The sequence below is a fragment of the Ursus maritimus genome, unplaced genomic scaffold (assembly GCF_017311325.1).
Source record: "Ursus maritimus isolate PB19 unplaced genomic scaffold, ASM1731132v1 scaffold_11, whole genome shotgun sequence".
In the NCBI taxonomy this organism is placed as follows: domain Eukaryota; kingdom Metazoa; phylum Chordata; class Mammalia; order Carnivora; family Ursidae; genus Ursus; species Ursus maritimus.
Genome location: NW_024423453.1, coordinates 64,760,817 through 64,781,671, shown reverse-complemented (window position 1 = coordinate 64,781,671; position 20,855 = coordinate 64,760,817). Strand labels below are relative to the sequence as shown.

The 20,855-nt window shown below is 45.8% G+C and overlaps 1 protein-coding gene across 1 annotated transcript in view; it reads right to left on the bottom strand.

The window, feature by feature from the left end:
- Nucleotides 1-9,918: 9,918 nt before the first annotated feature.
- The window catches only part of FBXO16 (F-box protein 16), a 51,483-nt gene continuing 40,546 nt past the window's right edge, over nucleotides 9,919-20,855 (bottom strand). Inside the window, exons 7-9 of the mRNA XM_040625706.1 lie at nucleotides 18,915-18,940; nucleotides 15,958-16,199; nucleotides 9,919-10,181 (exon numbers count right to left, since the gene is read on the bottom strand). Coding sequence (XP_040481640.1) covers nucleotides 9,919-10,181; nucleotides 15,958-16,199; nucleotides 18,915-18,940 — 531 coding nt within the window. The remainder of the gene's footprint in view (nucleotides 10,182-15,957; nucleotides 16,200-18,914; nucleotides 18,941-20,855) is intronic.

Genomic DNA, 20,855 nt, shown 5'->3' with positions numbered 1-20,855 from the left:
TATGGGATCGAGCCCCACATCAGGCTCTTCCGCTATGAGCCTGCTTCTTCCTCTCCCACTCCCCCTGCTTGTGTTCCCTCTCTCACTGGCTGTCTCTCTGTCGAATAAATAAATAAAATATTAAAAAAAAAATAAAGTGTACGTGTTGATTTGATACGTCTGTATATTACAATATGGTTACTATTGTAGCATTAGCTAACACCTCTAACATGTCACCAAATGATCATTTCTTTTTGTGGTAGGAATAATTAAGATCTAGTAGCTTAGCAAGTTTGATGTCTATAATACAGTATTATTGTCTATAATTACTACGTTGAGCATTAGCTCTCCAGGACTTATGTATCTACCAGTTTGTACTCTTTTTTAAAAAGATTTATTTTATTTATTTGAGAGAGAGAGTGCAAGTGTGTGTGGGGGGGGGTAGAGGGAGAAAGAGAGAGAGTCCCAAGCAGACTCTGCACCGAGCCTGGAGCCTGCCGCAGGGCTCAGTCCCACGACCCTGAGATCATGACCTGAGCAGAAATCAGGAGTCGGACTCTCAACCACTGCACCACCCAGGCGCCTTCTACTAGTTTGTGCTCTTAAACAACATCTCTCCTGCTCCCTTGACCCCATCCCAGCCCTTTGTAAATGCCATTTCACTCCCCCCACCCCTTTTTTATGAGTTTGACTTTTTTTTTAGATTCCACAGTAAGTGATACCATACAATATTTGTCGTCTCTGACTTATCTCACTTAGTTTAATGTCCTCAAGTTTCATCCATTATTGCAAACAGCAGGATTTCCTTCTTTCTCATGGCCAAATAATATTCCATGCCGTGTTTGTGTGTGTGTGTGTGTGTGTGTGTGTGTGTGTACACATATACCAATCTTCTTTCTCCATTTATCCTTGATGGACATTTAGTTTGTTTCTCCAGGGAATTATTTTCTTTTTTCTTTTTTTTCAGAGAGAGAGAGAGAGAGAGAGGCAGAGGGAGAGAAACGTAAGCAAGCTCCATGCCCCGCACAGAGCCCGATGCAAGGACTCGATCTCATGACCCTAAGATCATGACTTGAGCTGAAATCAAGAGTCAGAAGCTTTTTTTTTTTTCCCCGAAAGATTTTATTTATTTACTTGACAGAGAGACAGCCAGGGAGAGGGGGAACACAAGGAGGGGGAGTGGGAGAGGAAGAAGCAGGCTCTCAGCAGGGAGCCCGATGCGGGTGCTATCTCAGGACCCCAGGATCACGCCCTGAGCCGAAGGCAGATGCTTAACAACTGAGCCACCCAGGCGTCCCTCAAGTGGATTCTTAATAGTAATAATTATTTAGCACCTGAGCTTTGACTTACTGATCCGACCCCATGGGAGCCACAGCACCTATTAGCAGGCTAAAGCTCCTGAGGAAACATACAGAAGGAGCCTCACTTGGAGTCAGGGGAGGCCAGGGTTCTAGAGGAGAGATTTCTGACTGATTCCTCCTCCATCTCTAAGACACTGACTGACTGGGTGCTATTGTTCTTAAGCTTTAGGGGAATAGAAAATGATGGGGAAACTGAAAAACAAGAACTGGCCAAAGTCTCCAATAGTTTGAATGTCTGAATCCCAAATGCTCTGAATTTTTCTTTTACATTTTTAATGAAAGGAAGAAGGTAGTGCAGAGGTTTCATGCCCAGAAGGAGAGATGAGGATACCTTTTCAAGGCCTGGTGTCTTTCTCTGATTGATATTCATAGGTGTTGTAAGACAGGCCATTCATTCAGTGAGACTGGAAACAGAAATTAGTTGAGAAAATTTAATATGAAGAATAAGAATTTTAAAAAATATTTGTATCCTTTGTACCTTTAAAGACTGAAAATGGTTACATTTTGGTACAGTTATACAATTTAGTATAGAAGCATTAAAAAAAAACAACGTGCTCAACGAAATAAGAAATGTTTATATTAAGCATAAAAAAGAAGATACTAAATAACTTACACAGAATTGGCAATTCTGTAAAAAATATATATATACATAGCAAATGTGAAGAACTATCCCAATATGTAAAGTGTTTCCTTATGGGTAGTGGAATTGTGGGTACTTTTTTTTTTTTTTTTTGGTCTAATTATTTACTTCTCTGTATTTGCCACAATTTAGACAGTAAGCACAGACTACTTTGATTCTATGGTGGTAGATGGAGATTGAAATCGACCTCAAATCTCCTCAGTTTCCTTCCCAATTCTTTGAATCAGGTTAATTTCCTCCAAGCCCCCTCCTAAAAGTTTTGAAAGCTACGCAGGGCCCTCGGGGGCCGCGGAGAAGCGGGAGGCCGCTGGCAGGAAGATTCCAGAGGCCGAGGCCGAAGCGGCTGGGGAGGGTTGCGTCTGGCTCGGGCGGGTTTCCGCGAGCTCCTTCCCCCACCGCGAGCGCAGACGGAGCTGCTGCGACTCCTCCGTCCGCGGAGGTGCCGAGCCCGGGACGCCGCCTGCAGCACAGGGCGATTAGCCGAGCGGCGGCGTGTGGGCTCGCGCGCCCTCCACCCCTGCCCCGGAGCGGAGGCCACGCGCGTCCCCAGCTCCGTCCTCGCCCCGGGCCCAGCGCCTCACCCTGGCCGCGGCCGGCGGAAGCGCCCGAGCCGGGGAGGGAGAGCGAGGCCCCTCCCCGCCAGCTCAGCCTCCGGGCGCGCGAGGCTGGGAGGGCGGCGGCGCGGACGTGCCCGGGCCCACGGAGGCCTCCGGGCGCCACCCCCGGGAGCGCGGCCTGCGGGCTGGGAGGGCGGCGGGCCCACTCGCGCCGGCCCCAGCCCTGCGGAGGGCACGAAGGGAGGGAGGAAGGAGGAGGAGGAGGGCGGGACCCGGGCCGCTGCTCCGACGCGCGGCCTCCGCGGCTCGTTCGGCCCCTTTGTGCCAGAGTGGTGCTGGGCCCGCGGGTCGGAATCGCGTCCCGAGCCGAACGCGCGTTACCCCCGGGCCGAGTAGCCCTGGAGGCTGCCCAGCCAGTGCCCGCGCGCGCCCTCCGTGCGGTGGTGCAGGCTCGCCACCCACACAGGACGAGGTTTCCCGTTGGCGCTTGGCTTGCCCTCAGCCTGCTGGCGCACCTTCTTCGCGTGGGCTGTCTTTCTTACCACTTAGTTTCCTCCAGTTCCGCTGCCTTTCCAGGCCCAAGTCTGACGCACCAAGGGCCTTGCACCTATCTCTCTCCTCTTCTGTAAATCCACCCTCCCTCACCGGCTTGGGTAATCCCCTCACTACCATCCACTCCCCGCTCCATCCGCTACCCCCCGCCAACACAGGCGCCCAAGGCTTAATGAAATTTTACCTCTGCTTTGCCATTGAGACACAAGATAGTGCCCTCTCACTGTCATCAACAAGTATTTCCAAAGGAAAAAGTAATTTACACTGGCTCCCTCACCCAGGACCGGCTCTGAAATTTGCAGAGGCTAGGGCAAAATGAAAACGCAGGGCTTCCTGCTCAAATATTAACTTCAAGAGCGTTAACCAAGCCAGGAACTATTCTTATAATCACGGGACTCTGTGCGTGATGGTACACCCAGGAAGCTCGCCTTGCCAGCGCCATTTCCATCCTCAAGCCTATGCCCTAACCTACAGCCGCCAATGTCCGTTGTTAAAAGCGCAAATGAATAATCTCTTCATCGTGGCTATTAGAACCGGGGATCTTTTTCTCTTGGTCAGCCACCTCCTTTAACTTCTTCACAGCACTGACATGGCTGACTACCCTTTTCCTTGTAAAACCCCCTTTCCTTTGGTTTCTGTACCAGGGCACTAGTGCATTTCCCTCTCTCTGATGCATTCCAAAGGAAGTCCTTTGCTGACTTCCCTTCCTCCGAGTCTGCATCTGTGTGTGTTCCCAAAGGTTAGGTCCTCGGTTCCTCATTTTCTTCCTAATGCCCTTGGAGAGACTGTCGTCCCCATGTAGCCACCACCTTTGGGCTGGTAAAGCTCCAGGCATTATCTCTAGCCCAGATTTCCCTCCCAAGCCCTAGTCTCACTTTTCTAACTCCTAGGTGTCCTGGCCACTCCAATGTAACAAGTCAAAAATTGCATGTATGCTTCTTTGCCCTTTCCTTCCTTTCTTCTTTGGGTACTGAGCAAAAAGAACCTAAGCCTGGGACCCTACTAAGTGCAGGACCCCATACGACTATACAGGTGGTTCTGCCATGAAGCCAGCCTTGCCACCACCTCACAACGTATTTTAGCAATCGGATAGGGAGGTGGCAAGTAACTTTACCATGGAAAAAACTGTCTGGTACCATCTTAATCCAGTCATGAAAGTTAACACCACAAGTCATGAGATAAATCAGACCTGTGTGATGATGCAATGAGCATTCGGTCACTTCTGCGGTTTTCTGCCAGAAGATGCATAACCTGGTGTAATCAGGAGGAAACACTGGACAAACCCAAATTGAGGGACAGCCTACAAAATGGGCTGTAATATTCAAAACAGCCAAGGCCGGGAAAGGAAAGGAAAGTCGAGGAACTTCTCTGGAATGAAGGAGATTTGTAAGGCGGGACAATAGGGTGCAATGTATGATCCTGTGTTGGACCCTTTTGCTCTAAAGGAGGCTGCTGAGATGACAGGCAAAAGTTGAATGAGTCTCTGAGCAAAGGGAATACAAAACTTATTTTGTACTATTCCTTTAGTATAACTTTTCTCAAAGTTTGAAATTATTTCAGGCACCTGGCTGGCTCAGTCGGAGGAGTATGCGACTCTTGATCTCGGAGTCATGAGTTCAAACCCCATGTTGGGTATAGAGGTTACTTAAATACATTTTTTTTTAAGTTTGAAATTATTTCAAAACAAAAAGAAAAAAGAAAATTTACCCCCCTCCTCCAAATTAGCTTTTCGTCTAGGCTTCTGTTAATAACATTCTCCTCACTTGTCCAAGTTCAAAAACTTTGGGATCAGCTTTGATTTCTCTCTCCCCCGCCCCCAACTCCTTTCCCACCACTCCACCACTCAGTAAGTCCTGCCAGTTATTTTTTTAATATCTCCTACATAGACACCTTTTAAATGAAACGTCCAGCTTTTTTTTTTTAATACTTCCTACCTCACATAATCGCTTTAAGGCGTGTTTGTGAAAAGAATTTGTATAACAAAGTACTGGGTAAGTATAAAAGTCCTATCATTCCATCTCAAGCCTGGATTACTGCTGCTTGCTGCTATAATTTTCTAGCTGGTCTTCCTGTCTTTGGTTGTTCCCTTCAACAACGCATCCTGTATACAGTTACCGGAGTAATCTGCCTAAAAGCACACATTCCTCCTTTTGGGGCCTTGCTTCCCACGGTGCACAGTGGGGCTTAATCCATACTCCCTGGGAAGATTGATGTTCTGTGAGCTGCACCAAGGTGGTCTGCCCTCATATCAAATAACCATGACCTTTGCCTGATTCATAGAGAAAAGAAAATTTAATGGATAGAATTTCCTCAACTTGTAAGGTTTTTTTTACCCCTATACTTTTTTTCCGTAATAGTAAGGGTCCCAACTTTTATCTGCTAGCATCAGCAAATGACAAGCTGAATGAAAAGGCAGCAAATAAATAATTAACACAGATTTGGCAACAACAGATCACGTTTACTTCAACAGCTTGGTTTTCCCACAGCCACATGTGTGGTAGCTGTGATTTTTATAATGCAGGTCAATTGTATAGTCATTTCTTTTCTTAAAAATTGTGTTCCTTTTTATGACAAAATGAAAACTATTTAAAATTTCATCATAAATAAGTTAGAGAAAACACTGCACTCCCAAATAAATACCTTGACCTATCATTATTACTCTCCTTCATGAATTCTTGACTTCAGACAGTTGTCTAATCTCTGTTCGCTTTTGCTTTTTTTTTTTTTTTTTTTTTTTTGCTATGCACAAACCATTCCATCTCCCTGGAACTCTGTCCTGGCTCACACCTGTCCGAACAAACCCTATAAAGCTTTAGAAGATCAAATCAACTCTCTACTTGGTGAAAACTTCTAAAATCATGATTATCTCTCCTTCTAACTCACTATGTTATATGGAAAATGCACGGGAAAGAACAGAATGGTACGCAGCCATGTTCTTCAAACATCGAAGGGCATAAACCTGGCAATGTCTTTACAATGCAGAGGTTTGGTTTGTTCCTGTGTGAACATTTGAAGTTCTATTCTCTTAGCAAATTTCAACTATCAACTATAATCACAATGTCTTATATAAGATTCCCAGACCTATTTCATCTTACAGCTGAAAGTTTGCATCTTTTTACCAACCTCTCCCTATTTCCTCTACCCCCCCAGCCCCTGGCAACCGCTTTTCTACTCTCTGTTTCTATGAGTCTGACCCTGGTTGTTTTTGTTGGTTGGTTGGTTGATTGGTCGTTTTTAAGACCCCACATTCTTATTCTTTGTTTTCCTTATTTCACTTAGCATAATGCTTTCAAGCGCCATGCATGTGCTCACAAATGTCAGGATCTCCTTCTCTCTTACGGCTCAATAACATCTTCTTTACCCATCCATCTGTTGGATGGACACTCAGCTTGTACCCATATCTCTGCTATTGTCAATAATATTCCAGCTAATATGTGAGTGCAGATGTCTCTTCCATACCTGTTTCACTTTCTTTCAATGTGGGATTCTTGGATCATAAGGTAGTTTTATTTTAAATTTTCTGAGGAACCTCCATGCTGTTTACCTTAGTGGCTGCACCAGCTTGCCTTCCCACCAACGGTGCGCGAGGGTGCCCTTTTCTCCACATACTGCTTTTCGCTTGTCTTTTTGAGGATAGCCAGGTGTAAGGTGGTATCTCATTGTGGCTTTGATTTGCATTTCCCTGACGATCATGAGTTAAGTACCTTTCATGGACCTATTGGCCATTTGTATGTCTTCTTTGGAAGAATGTCTCTTCAGTTCTGCCCAATTTAAGTTCAGATTTTTTTAGTTTCCTCCTTTTGAATTGTAGGAGTTCTTTATGTATTTTGGATATTAACCCCTTATCAGACAGATGATTTGTAAATATTTTCTCCATTCTGTAGGTTACTTTTTCATTTTGTTGATGCTTTCCTTTGCTGAGCAGAAGCTGTTTAGTTTGATGTAGTCCCAGTTGTTTATTTTTGCTTTTGTTACCTTTGTTTTTGGTGTCAGATCTAACCCATCATTCCCAAGACCAATGTCAAGGGACCCCTATGTTTTCTTCTAGGGGTTTTATGGTTTTACGTCTTACATTCAAGCTTTTAATCCATTTTGAGGTGATTTGTGTGCACGGTGTAACGTAAAGGTCCAGTCTCATCTGTTTGCATCTGGCTGTCCAGTTTTCCCAACACCATTTATTGAAGAGACGATCCTTTTTCCATTGTACGTTTTTAGCTCCTCTGTCATAAATTAATTTACCACATACACATGAGTTTATTTTTGGATTTTATTCTATTTCAGTGAAACCTGTGTTTATTTTGTGCCGATACCATACTGTTTTAGCTACTGTAGCTTTGCAATATACTTTGAAATCAGAAAGCATAATGTCCCCGTCTTTGTTCTTTCTCAGGATTGCTTCAGCTATTGGGGGTCTTGTGTGGTTCTACAGAAATGTTAGGATTGGGGTGCCTGGGTGGCTCAGTCAGTTAAGCATCTGCCTTGGCTCAGGTCATAATCCCAGGGTCCTGGGACTGAGCCCTGCTTTGGGCTCCCTGCTCAGTGGGGAGTCTGCTTCTTCCTCTGCCCCTCCCCCACAGCTCGTGCTCTCTCTCTCTCTAGCTCTCACTCTGTCTGAAATAAATAAATAAATAAAATATTCAAAAAATAAATAAAACCTTCTTTAAAAAAAAGAAAATTTAGATTGTTCTTTTTCTGTGAAAAGTGCTATTGGAATTTTGATAGGGATTGCATTGAATCTGTAGACTGCTTTGGGTTTTATGGACATTTCAGCAATTCTTCCTACCCATGAGCACAGAGTACCTTCCCATTTATTTGTGTCTCCTTTAATTTCTTTCATCAGTGTCTTGTAGTTTTCAGTGTACAGATCGTTCACCTCCTTATTTCTAGGTATTTTATTCTTTTTGGTGTAATTGTTCATGGGATTTTCTTAATTTCTCTTTCCGATGGTTTATGAGTGTATAGAAACACAACAGATTTTTGTATATTGGTTTTGTATCCTGCACCCTTACTGATTTCATTTATTATTTCTAATAGTTTTTTGGTGAGGTTTTTAGTTTTTCATTTATTATTTCTAATAGCTTTTTGGTGAGGTTTTCAGGGGTTTCTACATATAATATAATATCATCTGCAAATCGAGATGGTTTTACTTCTTCCTTTCTGATTTGGATGCCTTTTATTTATTTTTCTCGCCTAGTTGCTCTGGCTAGGGCCTCCAATACTGTGTTGAATGAAAGTGGCAAGAGTGGGGCATCCTCGTCTTCCTTCTGATCTTAGCAAAAAGTTTTCAGCTTTTCATCACTGAATGTGATGGCATCTGAGGGCTCGTCATATATGGCCTTTATTATGACAAGGTGCATCCCCTCTCCATCCAGTACACTGAGTTTTTATCACGAATGGATTGAATTTTGTTAAATGCTTTTTCTTCATCTACCGATACGATCATATGATTTTTCTCCTTCATTTTGCTAATGTGGTGAATCATGTTGCTTGAATCGTGGATATTGAGAAGGGGCTATCATTTTAATCCATCCATTTCTTTTAATCATTAGGGCCACTCTCCCTAATCCGGTCCTTCATCTTACACCTGAATTCTTGCCGCAGTGGTCAATTCACCCACCTATCATCTTTTACCTCTCAAATCCATCCTGTTTCTCACCAATCTTCTGGAAATGGTTTCATCATATTATTTCTCTGTGCAGCAACCCACAAAGCTCTTTACTACATCCTGTTCAGGTGTTGTCTGCCCTTAGCCTTGCCCCCTCCACCTGCCCTTCCAGCTCTGCCCTCACAGGACACAGGTCAAGCCTGGACTTCTCTCCTAGCAGCAAACCGTTTCCTACATGTCTTCTTGCTCCTACTGTTACCTCTTTGTCTCGGTCTCTCCAAGCCTCACCCTTCCTCTAGGGCTTAGGTCACCTGCACAACTGCTTTTCAATCACCCTCGCCACTGCTGACTTTGTTCTTTGAACTACAACTATGCCTAACATCTTTAGAACGCAATTGTTTCTTGTTTACGAGACTTACCTTCCTGCTGCACTGTAGTTTTCTTCATTACAGGGGTCCTATCTTGGCTTTAGAATCTTTTAAGGGGTCTGGAAAAGAAACACCTTTTTTATTGAGTACAAAGGATGGTATCTTTGTTAAATATACTGATTACCAAGTGGGAGGCGGCTCAGTTATTCAGTTTTAACAATATTAACAAGGGAATATTTATTGATACAAGAAGTATTTATTAATTCAGCCTTTTCTGTAAGATTGTCTTGTAACAGAGCTGTGATTCTAGGGGCACCTGGGTGGCTCAGTCATTGAGCGTCTGCCTTCGGCTCGGGGCGTGATCCCAGAGACCTGGGATCCCGGGATCGAGCCCCACATCAGGCTCCTCTGCTGGGAGCCTGCTTCTTCCTCTCCCACACCCCCTGTTTGTGTTCCCTCTCTCTCTGGCTGTCTCTCTCTGTCAAATAAATAAATAAATAAATAAAATCTTAAAAAAAAAAAACAGAGCTGTGATTCTCAACTCAGTTCTCTTGAGTTTGGTATCTCATTACCCACCCTGGTATCTATGTAATCCCCCAGAATCATCACCGCAGAGAGCTACTAATTCTAATTACTAATAAAAGAGTCAGTTCCCTCAGGTGTATTGAGGTTGAGATCCCACCATGAGAAAAAATGGAAACTCTTGGTGGTATTTATTAAAATAAGATTTTTTCTGGGCACCTGGCTGGCTCAGTCAGTAAAGCACGTGACTCTTGATCTCAGGGTCATGAATTGGAACCCCACATTGGGTGTGGAGCCTACTTAAAATAAATTGAAAATTTCTTTCACCTTTCTATCACACTGGGTTAGAATAGGACCTTTCTCGGAGTATATATGAGTTCTTAGTTCTCCGAGCGTTAATGAGTAAGAGCGTCTGCTTGGCAGAGTGGGGTACGATATGCCACGTGCAGGAATCACATGCACTTCGGCTCCGGCAGGTGGGGGCAGACCAGCTGACAATCACCGGCTCTGGCACCAACGTCTCTAGATTACCTTTGATTCCGTTGGTGGGGGATGGTGCTCTCCCGAGGAGGCAGCTGTCCCCGACATGGGGACAGACTTCAAAAAAGAAAAGAATACTCATCTAGATCAAATGCTACAGAGATCCAGTAGGATGAAGATGGAGAAACGGCTACTTGATTTGGCAGTTAGGAGGGTCCTGTTTGTGTCACCCCAAAATTCACATATTGAAATCCTAACCCCCAAGGTGATGGTATTGGGAGGCAGGGCCTTTGAAAGGTGATTAGGTCATGAGGGTAGAACCCCCCATTAATGGGATTAGTGCCCCTATCAAAGAGACCCCAGAGAAGCTCCCTTACTCCTTCTACTATGTGAGGACACAGGGAGAATGCGTGACCCATAAACCAGAGAGGAGGCCCTTGCCAGACGCCAAATATATCAGCAATTTGATCTTGGACTTCCCAGTCTCCAGAACCATGAGAAGTAAATTTCGGTTGTTTATAAGCCACCCAGTCTATGATATTTTGTTGCAGCAATCCAAACAGACCAAGACACCATGAGAATGCAATTGCCGTGAGGTTAAGGCTGAGACCAGATTTCCTGTTTTAAGGAGAGTAGATACTGAACTGAGGAAGATACACATGTAACTTGCAGAAGAGTGTTTAACGAAATGAAGGAGAGGAACAAAGCTGGGTCAAATCATGACTTTTTTTTTTTAAGGATTTTATTTATTTACTAGAGAGAGCATAAGCAGGGATTGGGGGGTGGAGGGGCAGAGGGAGAGGGAGAAACCAGCTCCCCACTGAGCAGGGAGCCCAATGTGGGGCTCGATCCCACGACCTTGACATCATGACCCGAAGGCAGACACTTAACCCACTGAACTACCCAGGCGCCCCCAGGTGATTTATTTCTAAAATAAGTAAAACCTAGGAAGAATTGGGGATATTTATCAGCTGAAATCCTAAGAGTGGTGAGGGTGTGAGATGTAAGGAGGAAGGACAGAAATGCAAATTGAGAGGACAGAAGGAAGCCTGCTGACAGAAAAGCCACAGGAAGAAAGCCCAAGGTCAGAGTGCGGCTGCTGACAGTAGCTGACCCCGGGGTGGATGCAGAGGCTAGGGAGGCCACAGGGTACTTAGAACCAGTGCCTGGGAAAGGAGGTACAGATCTAGCTCCTGCGCTGGTCTGTATTAACCGTCCAGGTCCACTAATATTTGTGAATCTTGGAGCCTTCATCTGTAGTTTGGTGATAGTAGTGTCTTCCATGTTTGTCTCGTGAGATTGTTAAAGGTTTAAATGTGTTAATAGTGGAGGAGAAAGGGCACTGTAATCTATCAAGTACTATAAAAAAAATCTGGATTCTGATAAAACCAGGACAGGGGCAAGGGAACCTAAGTTATGGGAAGTAAACAAAATAAAGAAAAAAAGAAGCAGCTTGGGGAGAATCTAGGGTGTAGGAGAGACCACTGTAGCGTAAAAGCTATAATCTAGGGCATCAAGAAGAGCCTAAGAACTTATCTTGCTTTATCCACTATACATCCTCTAAGACCCAGATCACTGTTATCCCTGATTATAATTTTTCCCAGCCTCTCCCCCACGTAGCATAAGCTGCTCCATTTTCAGTATTTGCCTCTATTTTCGTACTGTTAACTATACATTTTGGGTGTTTTCCCCTTTATTCTTCTTGGTGTGGTAAAATATACATAACATAAAATTTACTATTCTAACCATTTTTTTTCAATTTTAACCATTTTTTAAAAAGATTTTTATTTTATTTGCCAGAGAGGGAGCGCACAAGCAGGGGGAGTAGCAGGCAGAGGGAGAAGCAGACTCCATGCTGAGCAAGGAGCCTGACAACTCGATCCCAGGACCCTGAGATCATGGCCTGAGCTGAAGGCAGATGCTTAAATGACTGAGACACCCAGGCACCCGCAGTTTTAACCATTTGTAAGTGTACAATTCAGGGGCATTAAGTACATTCGCGCTGTTGTGCAACCAGCACCATCACCCATCTTCCTAAATGGAAACTCAGTACCCACTAAATACTGTAACTCCCCATTTTTCCTCTTCCACAGCCCCTGGAAACCTTTATTCTATTTCTAGCTCTTTGAATTTGACTACTCTAGGTACCTCATATAAGTGGGATCATCTAGTATTTATCTTTTGAGACTGGCCTTTTTTTTTTTTTTTAAGTAATCTCCACACCCAACATGGGGCTCAAACTCACAATCCCAAGATCAAAAGAGGCATGCTCTACCAACTGAGTCAGCCAGGCTGGCTTCTTTCATTTAGCATCATGTCCTCAAGGTTCACCCATGTTGTAGCCTGTGTCAGAATTTCCTTCCTTTCTAAGACTGAAGAACATTCCAGACTTTGTTTATCCATTCATCTGTCAATGGAGACTCGTGTTGCTTCTACCTTCCGGCTATTATAAATAATACTGCTGTGAACATGGATAGACTAATATCTCTTCGAGTCCTTGTTCTCAGTTCTTTGGGGTTTACACATGAATTGCTGGATCATAGGTAATTCGAGGCTTAATTTTTTCATAGCATCTGTCATTTGAGAACCCCACCAACAAATGCACAAAGCTTCCAATTTCTCCACACCCTTGCCAGCACTTGTTATTGATGTTTTCAACAATAGCCATCCCAGTGGGTGTAAAGTGGTAGGTTACTTTTTAAAACATATGTTTCTTCCTTAGACGTTAAGTTCTTCAAAAACTGAATTTGTGGTCATTTGTTTGATTCGAATGAAATCAAAGACCTGAGCTGAATACATAGTTCCCTAACGGTGTCTGTATAAATATTCAAAATTGCCCCAAACCTCTCCCCAATAGTAGTACAAATATGTTTGCACCGATGTCAGTCCTGTCTGAACCGGGCAGAAAAGGAGCGGCTCCCTGGACTGAGATAGAGGGGAAGGAGCGCCCTCTTGTGTCCACTCTCTGTCACTGTCAGTGGTTAAAGACCCAGGAGAGAAATGAACATTTCAGACCTTCTGATGACATTACAGTGACAATGGTCAAACTCCAGTTATGCCTCTCCTGCATAAAAAAAAAAAAAAAAATGTGGAAATACAGAGTGAGTGAAACTGGGATCCTCTGAAGAATTTCCAATCCAGAAGGGGGGTGGGGGGGCGGGTGGGGAGAGTAAAATATACAGAAATAACAATAGAAGACTAGAAGCAAAATGGATAGATTACTACATGAACACAGAAAGATTAAGACCTCGAAGGAGATAAGCCAAGATTCATATCAAATGTAAACCTCGCTGGTTAAGAAGGAGCTGGGGTTGGCCCTGGAGTTTCTCTTAACAGCTCCAGGATCAGGGTGTCCCGGACCTGGGAGGGCAGCCTCCATGTAGGGGCCACAGAGGTCCAGCTGCTAGGTTTCCAGAGGCCCTTGTAAGGTTTAGACACACTCACCTATCTTTTGGAGGGAGGCCCTGGAAACTCATCACGCGTTCCTTTCTTAACTTTGTCCTCCCCCGGATCCCTAGCTCTTAACTTTCATCTCCCGACACTTCCTCCTTCCTTGAATTGACTGTGGACTGGGATGCTGTCTCCAGCTTCCCCTGCCCTGCTGCTCACAAAGATAATGACGTCGGTCCCTTGGCTTTAGGGTTTTTGCGTGGATAACAAGTGTGGGGCCAGTTACAAAGGATTAAGAAGCTCTCTCGCCGTCCTTGCTCCTGGAAGCAATCTTCCGCTGGCCTCTTAGAGTGGACAGAGTCCTTCCCTTGGTCTTCACCCTTCAGTGCTGAATGAAGATGGAGGCAGGGGGCACGGCAGTAGAGGTGCAGAATATCCAGTCAGGTAGAAACGAGGGCTCATTAGGGAAACAGCGTGGTGTAAAAAAAAACCCAAAAACCAAAAAACCACAACAAAAAAAATGCTGTTCTATATGGTTAAAAACGTCTGGATTTAAAGCCCAGCTCTGCCTGCTTGTGGCTGTGGCCACCGGCAGCACATTACTTTGTCCCCAATTCTGCAGCTATGAAATGAGGATAAAAACCTGCCTACCTCTAAGGATTCTTGCAAAACTTAAATAAGATAGAGGACAGAAATCGTTTCGGAAGTACCGAGTGTAATAAATGCCCATCTTCTTCCCTCTCTTGCCCCCAGCCTCCTTCTGTTCCTGTAAGTCTAGTGGCTGTGGCTGAGACTTCTGGGTCAGTGGTGCAAGACCTAAGAATTTCTAGGTCAACAAGAGCTGTCTGGGAGGTAGAAGAATAGCTGCTTTGTTGATGTTCTCGTGTAGGGTGCTGTGGGGAAGGTCTTTCCAGACCATCCGAATTACTTCCCAAGACTTTTTGCAGTTGCCCAAGCTAGAAACCGGGGGGGGGGTCATTCTTGAATTCTCCTGGTCTCTTACCCCCCTTATCTATATTTCCTAGTTCTGTGACTTCTACTTAAGCTCTTCTAAATCCTAGGGTTCTCTCCATCCCCCTGCCTTATTTTAAGTCACCATTGTCTTGTCCCCGGAAGTCTGCCATGGCTTTCCGACTGGCCTGCAGAACTGTCCCTCTTCTTAATTATCCAGCAGATAGAACTCTTCCTACATCCAAGTCTAAGCCAGTCACTCCCCTGGGTAAGTTAGATCACTTATTGATCGCTCAACTTCTTTCAAGATAAAGTCTTAACTCTTTAAGCGTGGCTTGGTTCCTGTTCGGACTCCTGCCCACGTTCTCAGCTTTCTCACGCACCCTGCTGCCCCCCACCCCACCTCCTGTGTGTGCGGCTGTGCTAAACTATGGGTAAGGCACCGTGACTGAGGTGTTCCTGGATGCAGGACTTCAGTGCTAAGAGCAGGCCAGCCCTGGGCAAACCAGGGTGGCGGTCACCCTAGTTTTGCCTTGGGTCTTGGCAGGGGCTACTCCTTTCTGCCAGACACTTCCGCTCATCTGTGCTGCCTCCTGTTTCCTACTCAATACACTCACCCTCCCTTTCTGCTTGGATGCCGCCCGCTTGGACAGCTCCGAGCGCAGAGTGGTTTAGTTGTCCCCTCCCGAAGCTGTCACAGCCTGTGCTCCTGTGGCTCCCGCTCTATTTTAACGGTTGCTTTGTCTCCCCCATGGTTAAAAACCCATGAAAGGCAGGAAGTTTTTTCCCTCCTACCTATATTCCCCGAGCCTAGCAGAGAGTCTGGCACCAGGATGGAATTCGATCAAGTTTTCTTGAATTCATGAATATCAATATAAATTTATCTTTCTCAATTGTCATCTAATTTGTATCAGTACGGGGGACATTATGGGTTGAATGCTTGCGTCCCCACGCAAATTCATATGTTGAACCCCTAGAGTGACTATTTGGAGATGAGGCCACTAAGGAAGGAAGGAAGGTTAAATTGGGCCATAAGGGTGGTGTCCTGATCTGATAGGATTGCTGTCCTTGTAAGAAGAGACACCAGGGAAATCCCCCCCCCCCCACAGGACCAAGGAGAGGCCATGTGAGCACACAAAGAAAAGGCAACCCCAAAAAAGAGGTCTCACCAGATGCCAACCCTCCCAACACCTTGATCTCGGACTTCTAGCCTCCAGAGCGGGGACACGTGAACGTCTGTCATGTAAGCCCCAGCCCGCGTGTTTGTCACAGCAGCCCAAGCTGACTAATACAGGGGATGTGCCTACTTCATGTAACTAGGCTGGGACCAATGATGAGGAAGGGCCACACAGGGGACCGTCCTGAGACTGTCTATTTCAAAGTGGTCACCAGCATATTGCCCATCCCACATGTTCTTCCAGAACCTTGCAACGCTCCCGAGTCAGTGCCTGCTCTGCCTGAAACTGGATAAGCCTCTGTGGTCATCAGGGGACAATGGAGTGACACTATGAGACTTGCAAGGCTAGGACAAGAGAGGCGATTCAGAGTCTACCTGCCTCTCTCTTGGGCTGCTCATCCTTAGAACCCAGGCCTGTGCTACGAGAACCCCAGCCCACATGGAGAGGAACAGGGGCCCCTGCCCTCAGCCCTGGCTGAATGCCCAGTGTAAGGCTCGCATGCGCTTCCCTAGCCATGTCCCTGCACCATCTTGGAATTGGATCTGCCAGCCCTCTATTGGGAGGGCCAGCGGCTGTTGTGTGGATCAGAGACAAGCTTCCCCAGACCCCTCCCAAACTGCAGATTTATGAGGAAAATAACAGACTGTTGTTGTAAGCAACCAAGTCTGGGGCTGGTTTGTTTTATAGGAATAGATAACCCAAAGGTAGCTTAAGACCAAATGTAGCCGCTTGTACTAGACGAGCCCTTCTTTCTCTTGGTAGGTCCTTGCCCCAGAAGATGCTGGTTTATTTCAGAAGTGATGGGGACATATTCCAGACTGGCCCATTCAAATATAGGCCCACGATGTGACTGGATCCTGAGGTAATCCAGGGGGGCAAAGCAGGGCAGAATCCTGGAGCCATAGGCCATACCAGCTGCTCAACTGCCCCTGGCTCCTGAGGGCTGACCATGAGGGCTCCCCCTGCAGGAAGAGGAAATCTTAACTGATAGCCATCTGCTCTGTCCATGGAAAGAACTGTAGGTCTTATCCTGGGTGTGTTGTTTTGTCTTCTTCTCTGCCTCAGAGTCATGTGTTAGTATCACCTTGGGTGGTGCAAAGTAATCAGTTGTAAGCTGGTCGTGTTTGTCCCACATCAAACATTTGGGCGTGCAAACCACCGTATCCTGCGCCAGCCTTCCAGGCCACCATTTTGAACCATTCAAAAACAAGTATGTATATCTTTGCTACAGTATGGAATACAAGAACGTGAGCACTCAACATGACATGATTGACAAACATGTGGTTTTCTATCATTCTGCTTTACTTAGGTAAGTAAGTATCCTAGAATGGTAACTTCTGGGACCTTGAAATGGTTCCATGAGTAGATGGTTTAGTTTAGAATGTATGACTAATATTTTTGCAGCCAAGTAACATTTTCTGCTTTCCAGTGACTCTTTGAAGCCCATTTACATTGCTTGAATAACAATTATAATTCCTTCTTTGGAAATTTTTACATTGTCCCCCTTGTGCTGGTTATTCGTCACTGTCCCACTCATATAATACCTCTCCCACCCACTCCTGGCCACATTTCTCCCCAATCTTCTTTGTTCTCTGACTTCTGGATGGGTTTGACTATAGGCAAGTGCTGTTGGAGTATGGAGGGGTGGGGAGAGAGAGGGCTTGGGTCTTCTCCCTCTTCCTTCCCCGCTGGTCTTGTTATCTACAGTGACTGTGTTCCTCTCCCATAGTGCATACATCCTGTTGGGCGGCCCCTCTCCTGTGGCTACAGCTCTCACTGGGTTCTAGAAAAACAGGCCCTTTCCCTTCTGCCTCTTCAGGCCACAGGCTGACAAAGCCTTCCACCATCGCTAGTTCCTACATGCTTCGCATCTCATCTTGGTTCTCTTAACCCTCCCTACAGTGTTATTGTGGGCTGAGTTATGTCCCACCCTCTAAAATCCCCCACCCAAATTCCTATATTGAAGTCTTAACCCCCAGGACCTCAGAATGTGACTGTCTTTGGAGAAAGGGTCTTCGAAGAGGTAATTAAGTTTAAATGAGGTCAGATGGATGGGCCCTAATCTAATCTGACTTGTATCCCTATAATAAGAGGAGATTAGGACACAGACCTGCCCAGAAAGGAGACCACATGAAGACATAAGGAGAGAGAGCCCTCAGAAGTAACCAACCCTGCCAACATCTTAGAGTTCCCAGCCTCCAGAGCGTGAGAAAATAGATGTCCATTGTTTATAAGCCACCCGTCTATGGTATTTTTGTTATAGCAACTGGAAGAGACGAAGACAGTGGTCCTTTGTCATGGTAGCTCTAGCCAACAAGACGCTGTGGTAAACAGCCCCATCCCTGAACTACTCAAGTAGCCTTGGGAGTGTGCCGTCTGCATCTTTCTGGGGGCCTGCCCTATCCACCCAATATTACCACTGTTGCTATCCCATGTCCCTTCATTGACCCCATGGTATCTATCCTCACATTTGTATCTAGGTTTGTAACTCCAGCAGCACTTATACCACGAATACCTTTTACTGAAATACTGTAGAGCTCCCTTTCCCAAGTAGGCCCCTAAGCTGAAAGTTCCTAACAGAGGACCCAAGTAACACCCAGCTCTCCAATGTGTAGAGCACCTCGTCATTTCTATCACAATCCTTTCACATGTTTAAATTAACTTCGGGTCTGGAGCCTGGATGGGTAATGCCTGAAGCCCAGAGTGCCTCTGAAGATGCTGCATGAGGATTTTTGTGGCTGCTTCGGTGGCTGGAAGCCCTGCCCACGGATGAGGAGACCAGGCGAGATGAGCGGGAACTTGGAGAGGGGCGCTGGGTTCCACACTTAGGGACATCTAGGGAGGAAAAAGACACCATTACAGTGACAGCCACTAAAATAGCAGAGAGGAAGCTATATAATTAAGCTTATTTTAATAATGCAAAACAGCTTTCTCAAATTGTAGGGCTGGATGGGGATTTATTGAGACTTCCCAACGTCACCACCCCTAACCCCCATGCAATCTTCACCTTGAGCTAAGAATCAGTCTGTTAGTCTCCAAAGTGCTCTCACAACCATACTTTCATTTGAACCTCAAGAAAAATCCACAAGGTAGGTAGGGAAGTATTAGCATCTCTGTTTTACAAATCAACGAATCTGAAGAACAGGCCATTTATAGGCCAGCCTGGGTTCACAGAGCAAAAAGGTGTCAGAGCCAGGTCGGAAGACTTGAGGCTCTCAGGCCAGGTGAACACTGGTAGAGTCCCCGTGTTTTACACTCACTACTAATCTGTGCATGCACATTCGCTCTAAAAAGGCAAATGTCACAGGTTGACATTCCAACCAAAACTCACAGTGAGAAGGGATTTCTCCTGGACATCTGGCCGTGAGCAGGAAAGGGAGAGGGAAAGATGGAGAGAACAAGAGAAAGAAAGAACAGGAGCTGAGCTTGCAAGGAGCACAAGCGACGGACTCTGTTAAGTTCCCTCTTATGCTGGCCCCTACGGTGCAGAGAGATAGAAGGGGACAGGGCAGATACGCAGACCCTGACACCTTCCCTGAACACAGTCCCAGTCCCACAACTCCACATTCAGCCGGCACGTCCCAGGCGTCAGATCGGTACATCCCTCTCATGCTCTGCCGGATATGTTTACCACATGCAGCTTTCTATTAATCTGGGAAAATCCTACTTGAGACTTCCATTGAATCAGAAACTGCTTCGGCCAATGGCTGCTGTCTCCTGTCCTCTCGTCCAGGGAACCGGGTCCCTCATTATTCCACAAAGATGCCCCACACCAGCTGGTCTTGCCTCACACCCTACACCAGCCTCACGTACTCTATTTCTTCTCTTAAATCTAACCTGTCCTTCAAGGTCCATCTTCTCCAAGAAGCTTGGGCGTCTTGACCCTCGAGGATTTTTTTTTTTTAATTTTTAAAAAGGATTTTATTTATTTATTTGAGAGACCACACAAGCCGGGGGAGGGGTGGAGAGAGAGGGAGGAGCAGCTCCCCACTGAGCAGGGAGTCACATGTGGAACTCCATCCCAGGACCCTGGGATCATGACCTGAGCTGAAGGCAGATGCTTAACCCACTGAGCCACCCAGGCACCCCAACCCTCAGGGATTTCTGCTTCAGCTGGATTCTTTTTTTTTTTTTTTTAAGATTTTATTTATTTATTTGACAGAGAGACAGCCAGCGAGAGAGGGAACACAAGCAGGGGGAGTGGGAGAGGAAGAAGCAGGCTCCCAGCAGAGCAGGGAGCCCGATGCGGGGCTAGATCCCACGACCCCAGGATCAGGCCCGAGCTGAAGGCCGACGCTTAACGACTGAGCCAACCAGTCGCCACCAGCTGGATTCTTGAAGCCATTACTGTCGAGCCCTCTGACTTCACATTGAACATATGTTCTAGGACGTTAGTATTAGCGCCTGACCGTAATTATTTGTCCCCTGACAAGACCGCAAACTCCCTGAGAGCAAAGTTGGAATCTTACAGTTCAATGAATCTATGGTGTACCCACCTACACATGTTTGTTGATGATTTTTCTGGGAAAAAGGAGGCAAAGCTGGGATTAAATGTAGCAAGATGTGAGAATTGGAGAGGAAAAGGAGGAAGAAATGGGAGCAAATAATCTTCCCTCCTTTGAAGCTTCCAGTGTAGTTTTAAGATCAGCGTAGAGAGGCATTTTTGCTGTTGTTCTAAGATCAACATAAGGTAAGAGAACAAATAGAAGTGTTCCTTTGTGCTATTTTAGTAACAGTGAAAATAGAATAATACCTGTTGAGCGAAGGGAAGGCCTAGCTCTCTGGGATACAAGAACAGGCTAGTCACACCTCACCTGTAACAGTTTCGAATTTAATCCTATTACTCTGCAAAGCTGATTTATCACTGCATTTGAGGAACCCCGTTCTCCTGAGTCCCCCTGGGTGGTTGGGGGGGAAGTTCACAGGCCGAGGCAGGGTCCTCTCAAGCTCTCCTTTTTTAGCCAAGGCAGGTTGCAGGGATTCGCCCCCCACCCCCACCCCCTGGTAATTGTCATCCCCTGTCCGGACTGTTGGGTTTCTCTTCCCTCCAATATCGGCTCTGGGAAGATGGTCTCCTTACATCACCCTTTCTTTCTGTCTCTGAAAACAACTGCGCAGACCCTCTTCATTTGAAGGCTTTAATGTCCATCATTACAAGAGAAAAGATAAGATTTAAGGGGGAAACATGGGGAAGTTATATAAAGGGCATAAATCTGACAGTCTTGGGTCTTGATCTAAAGCATTTGATGATCTGGTTGAAATAACCGGGAAT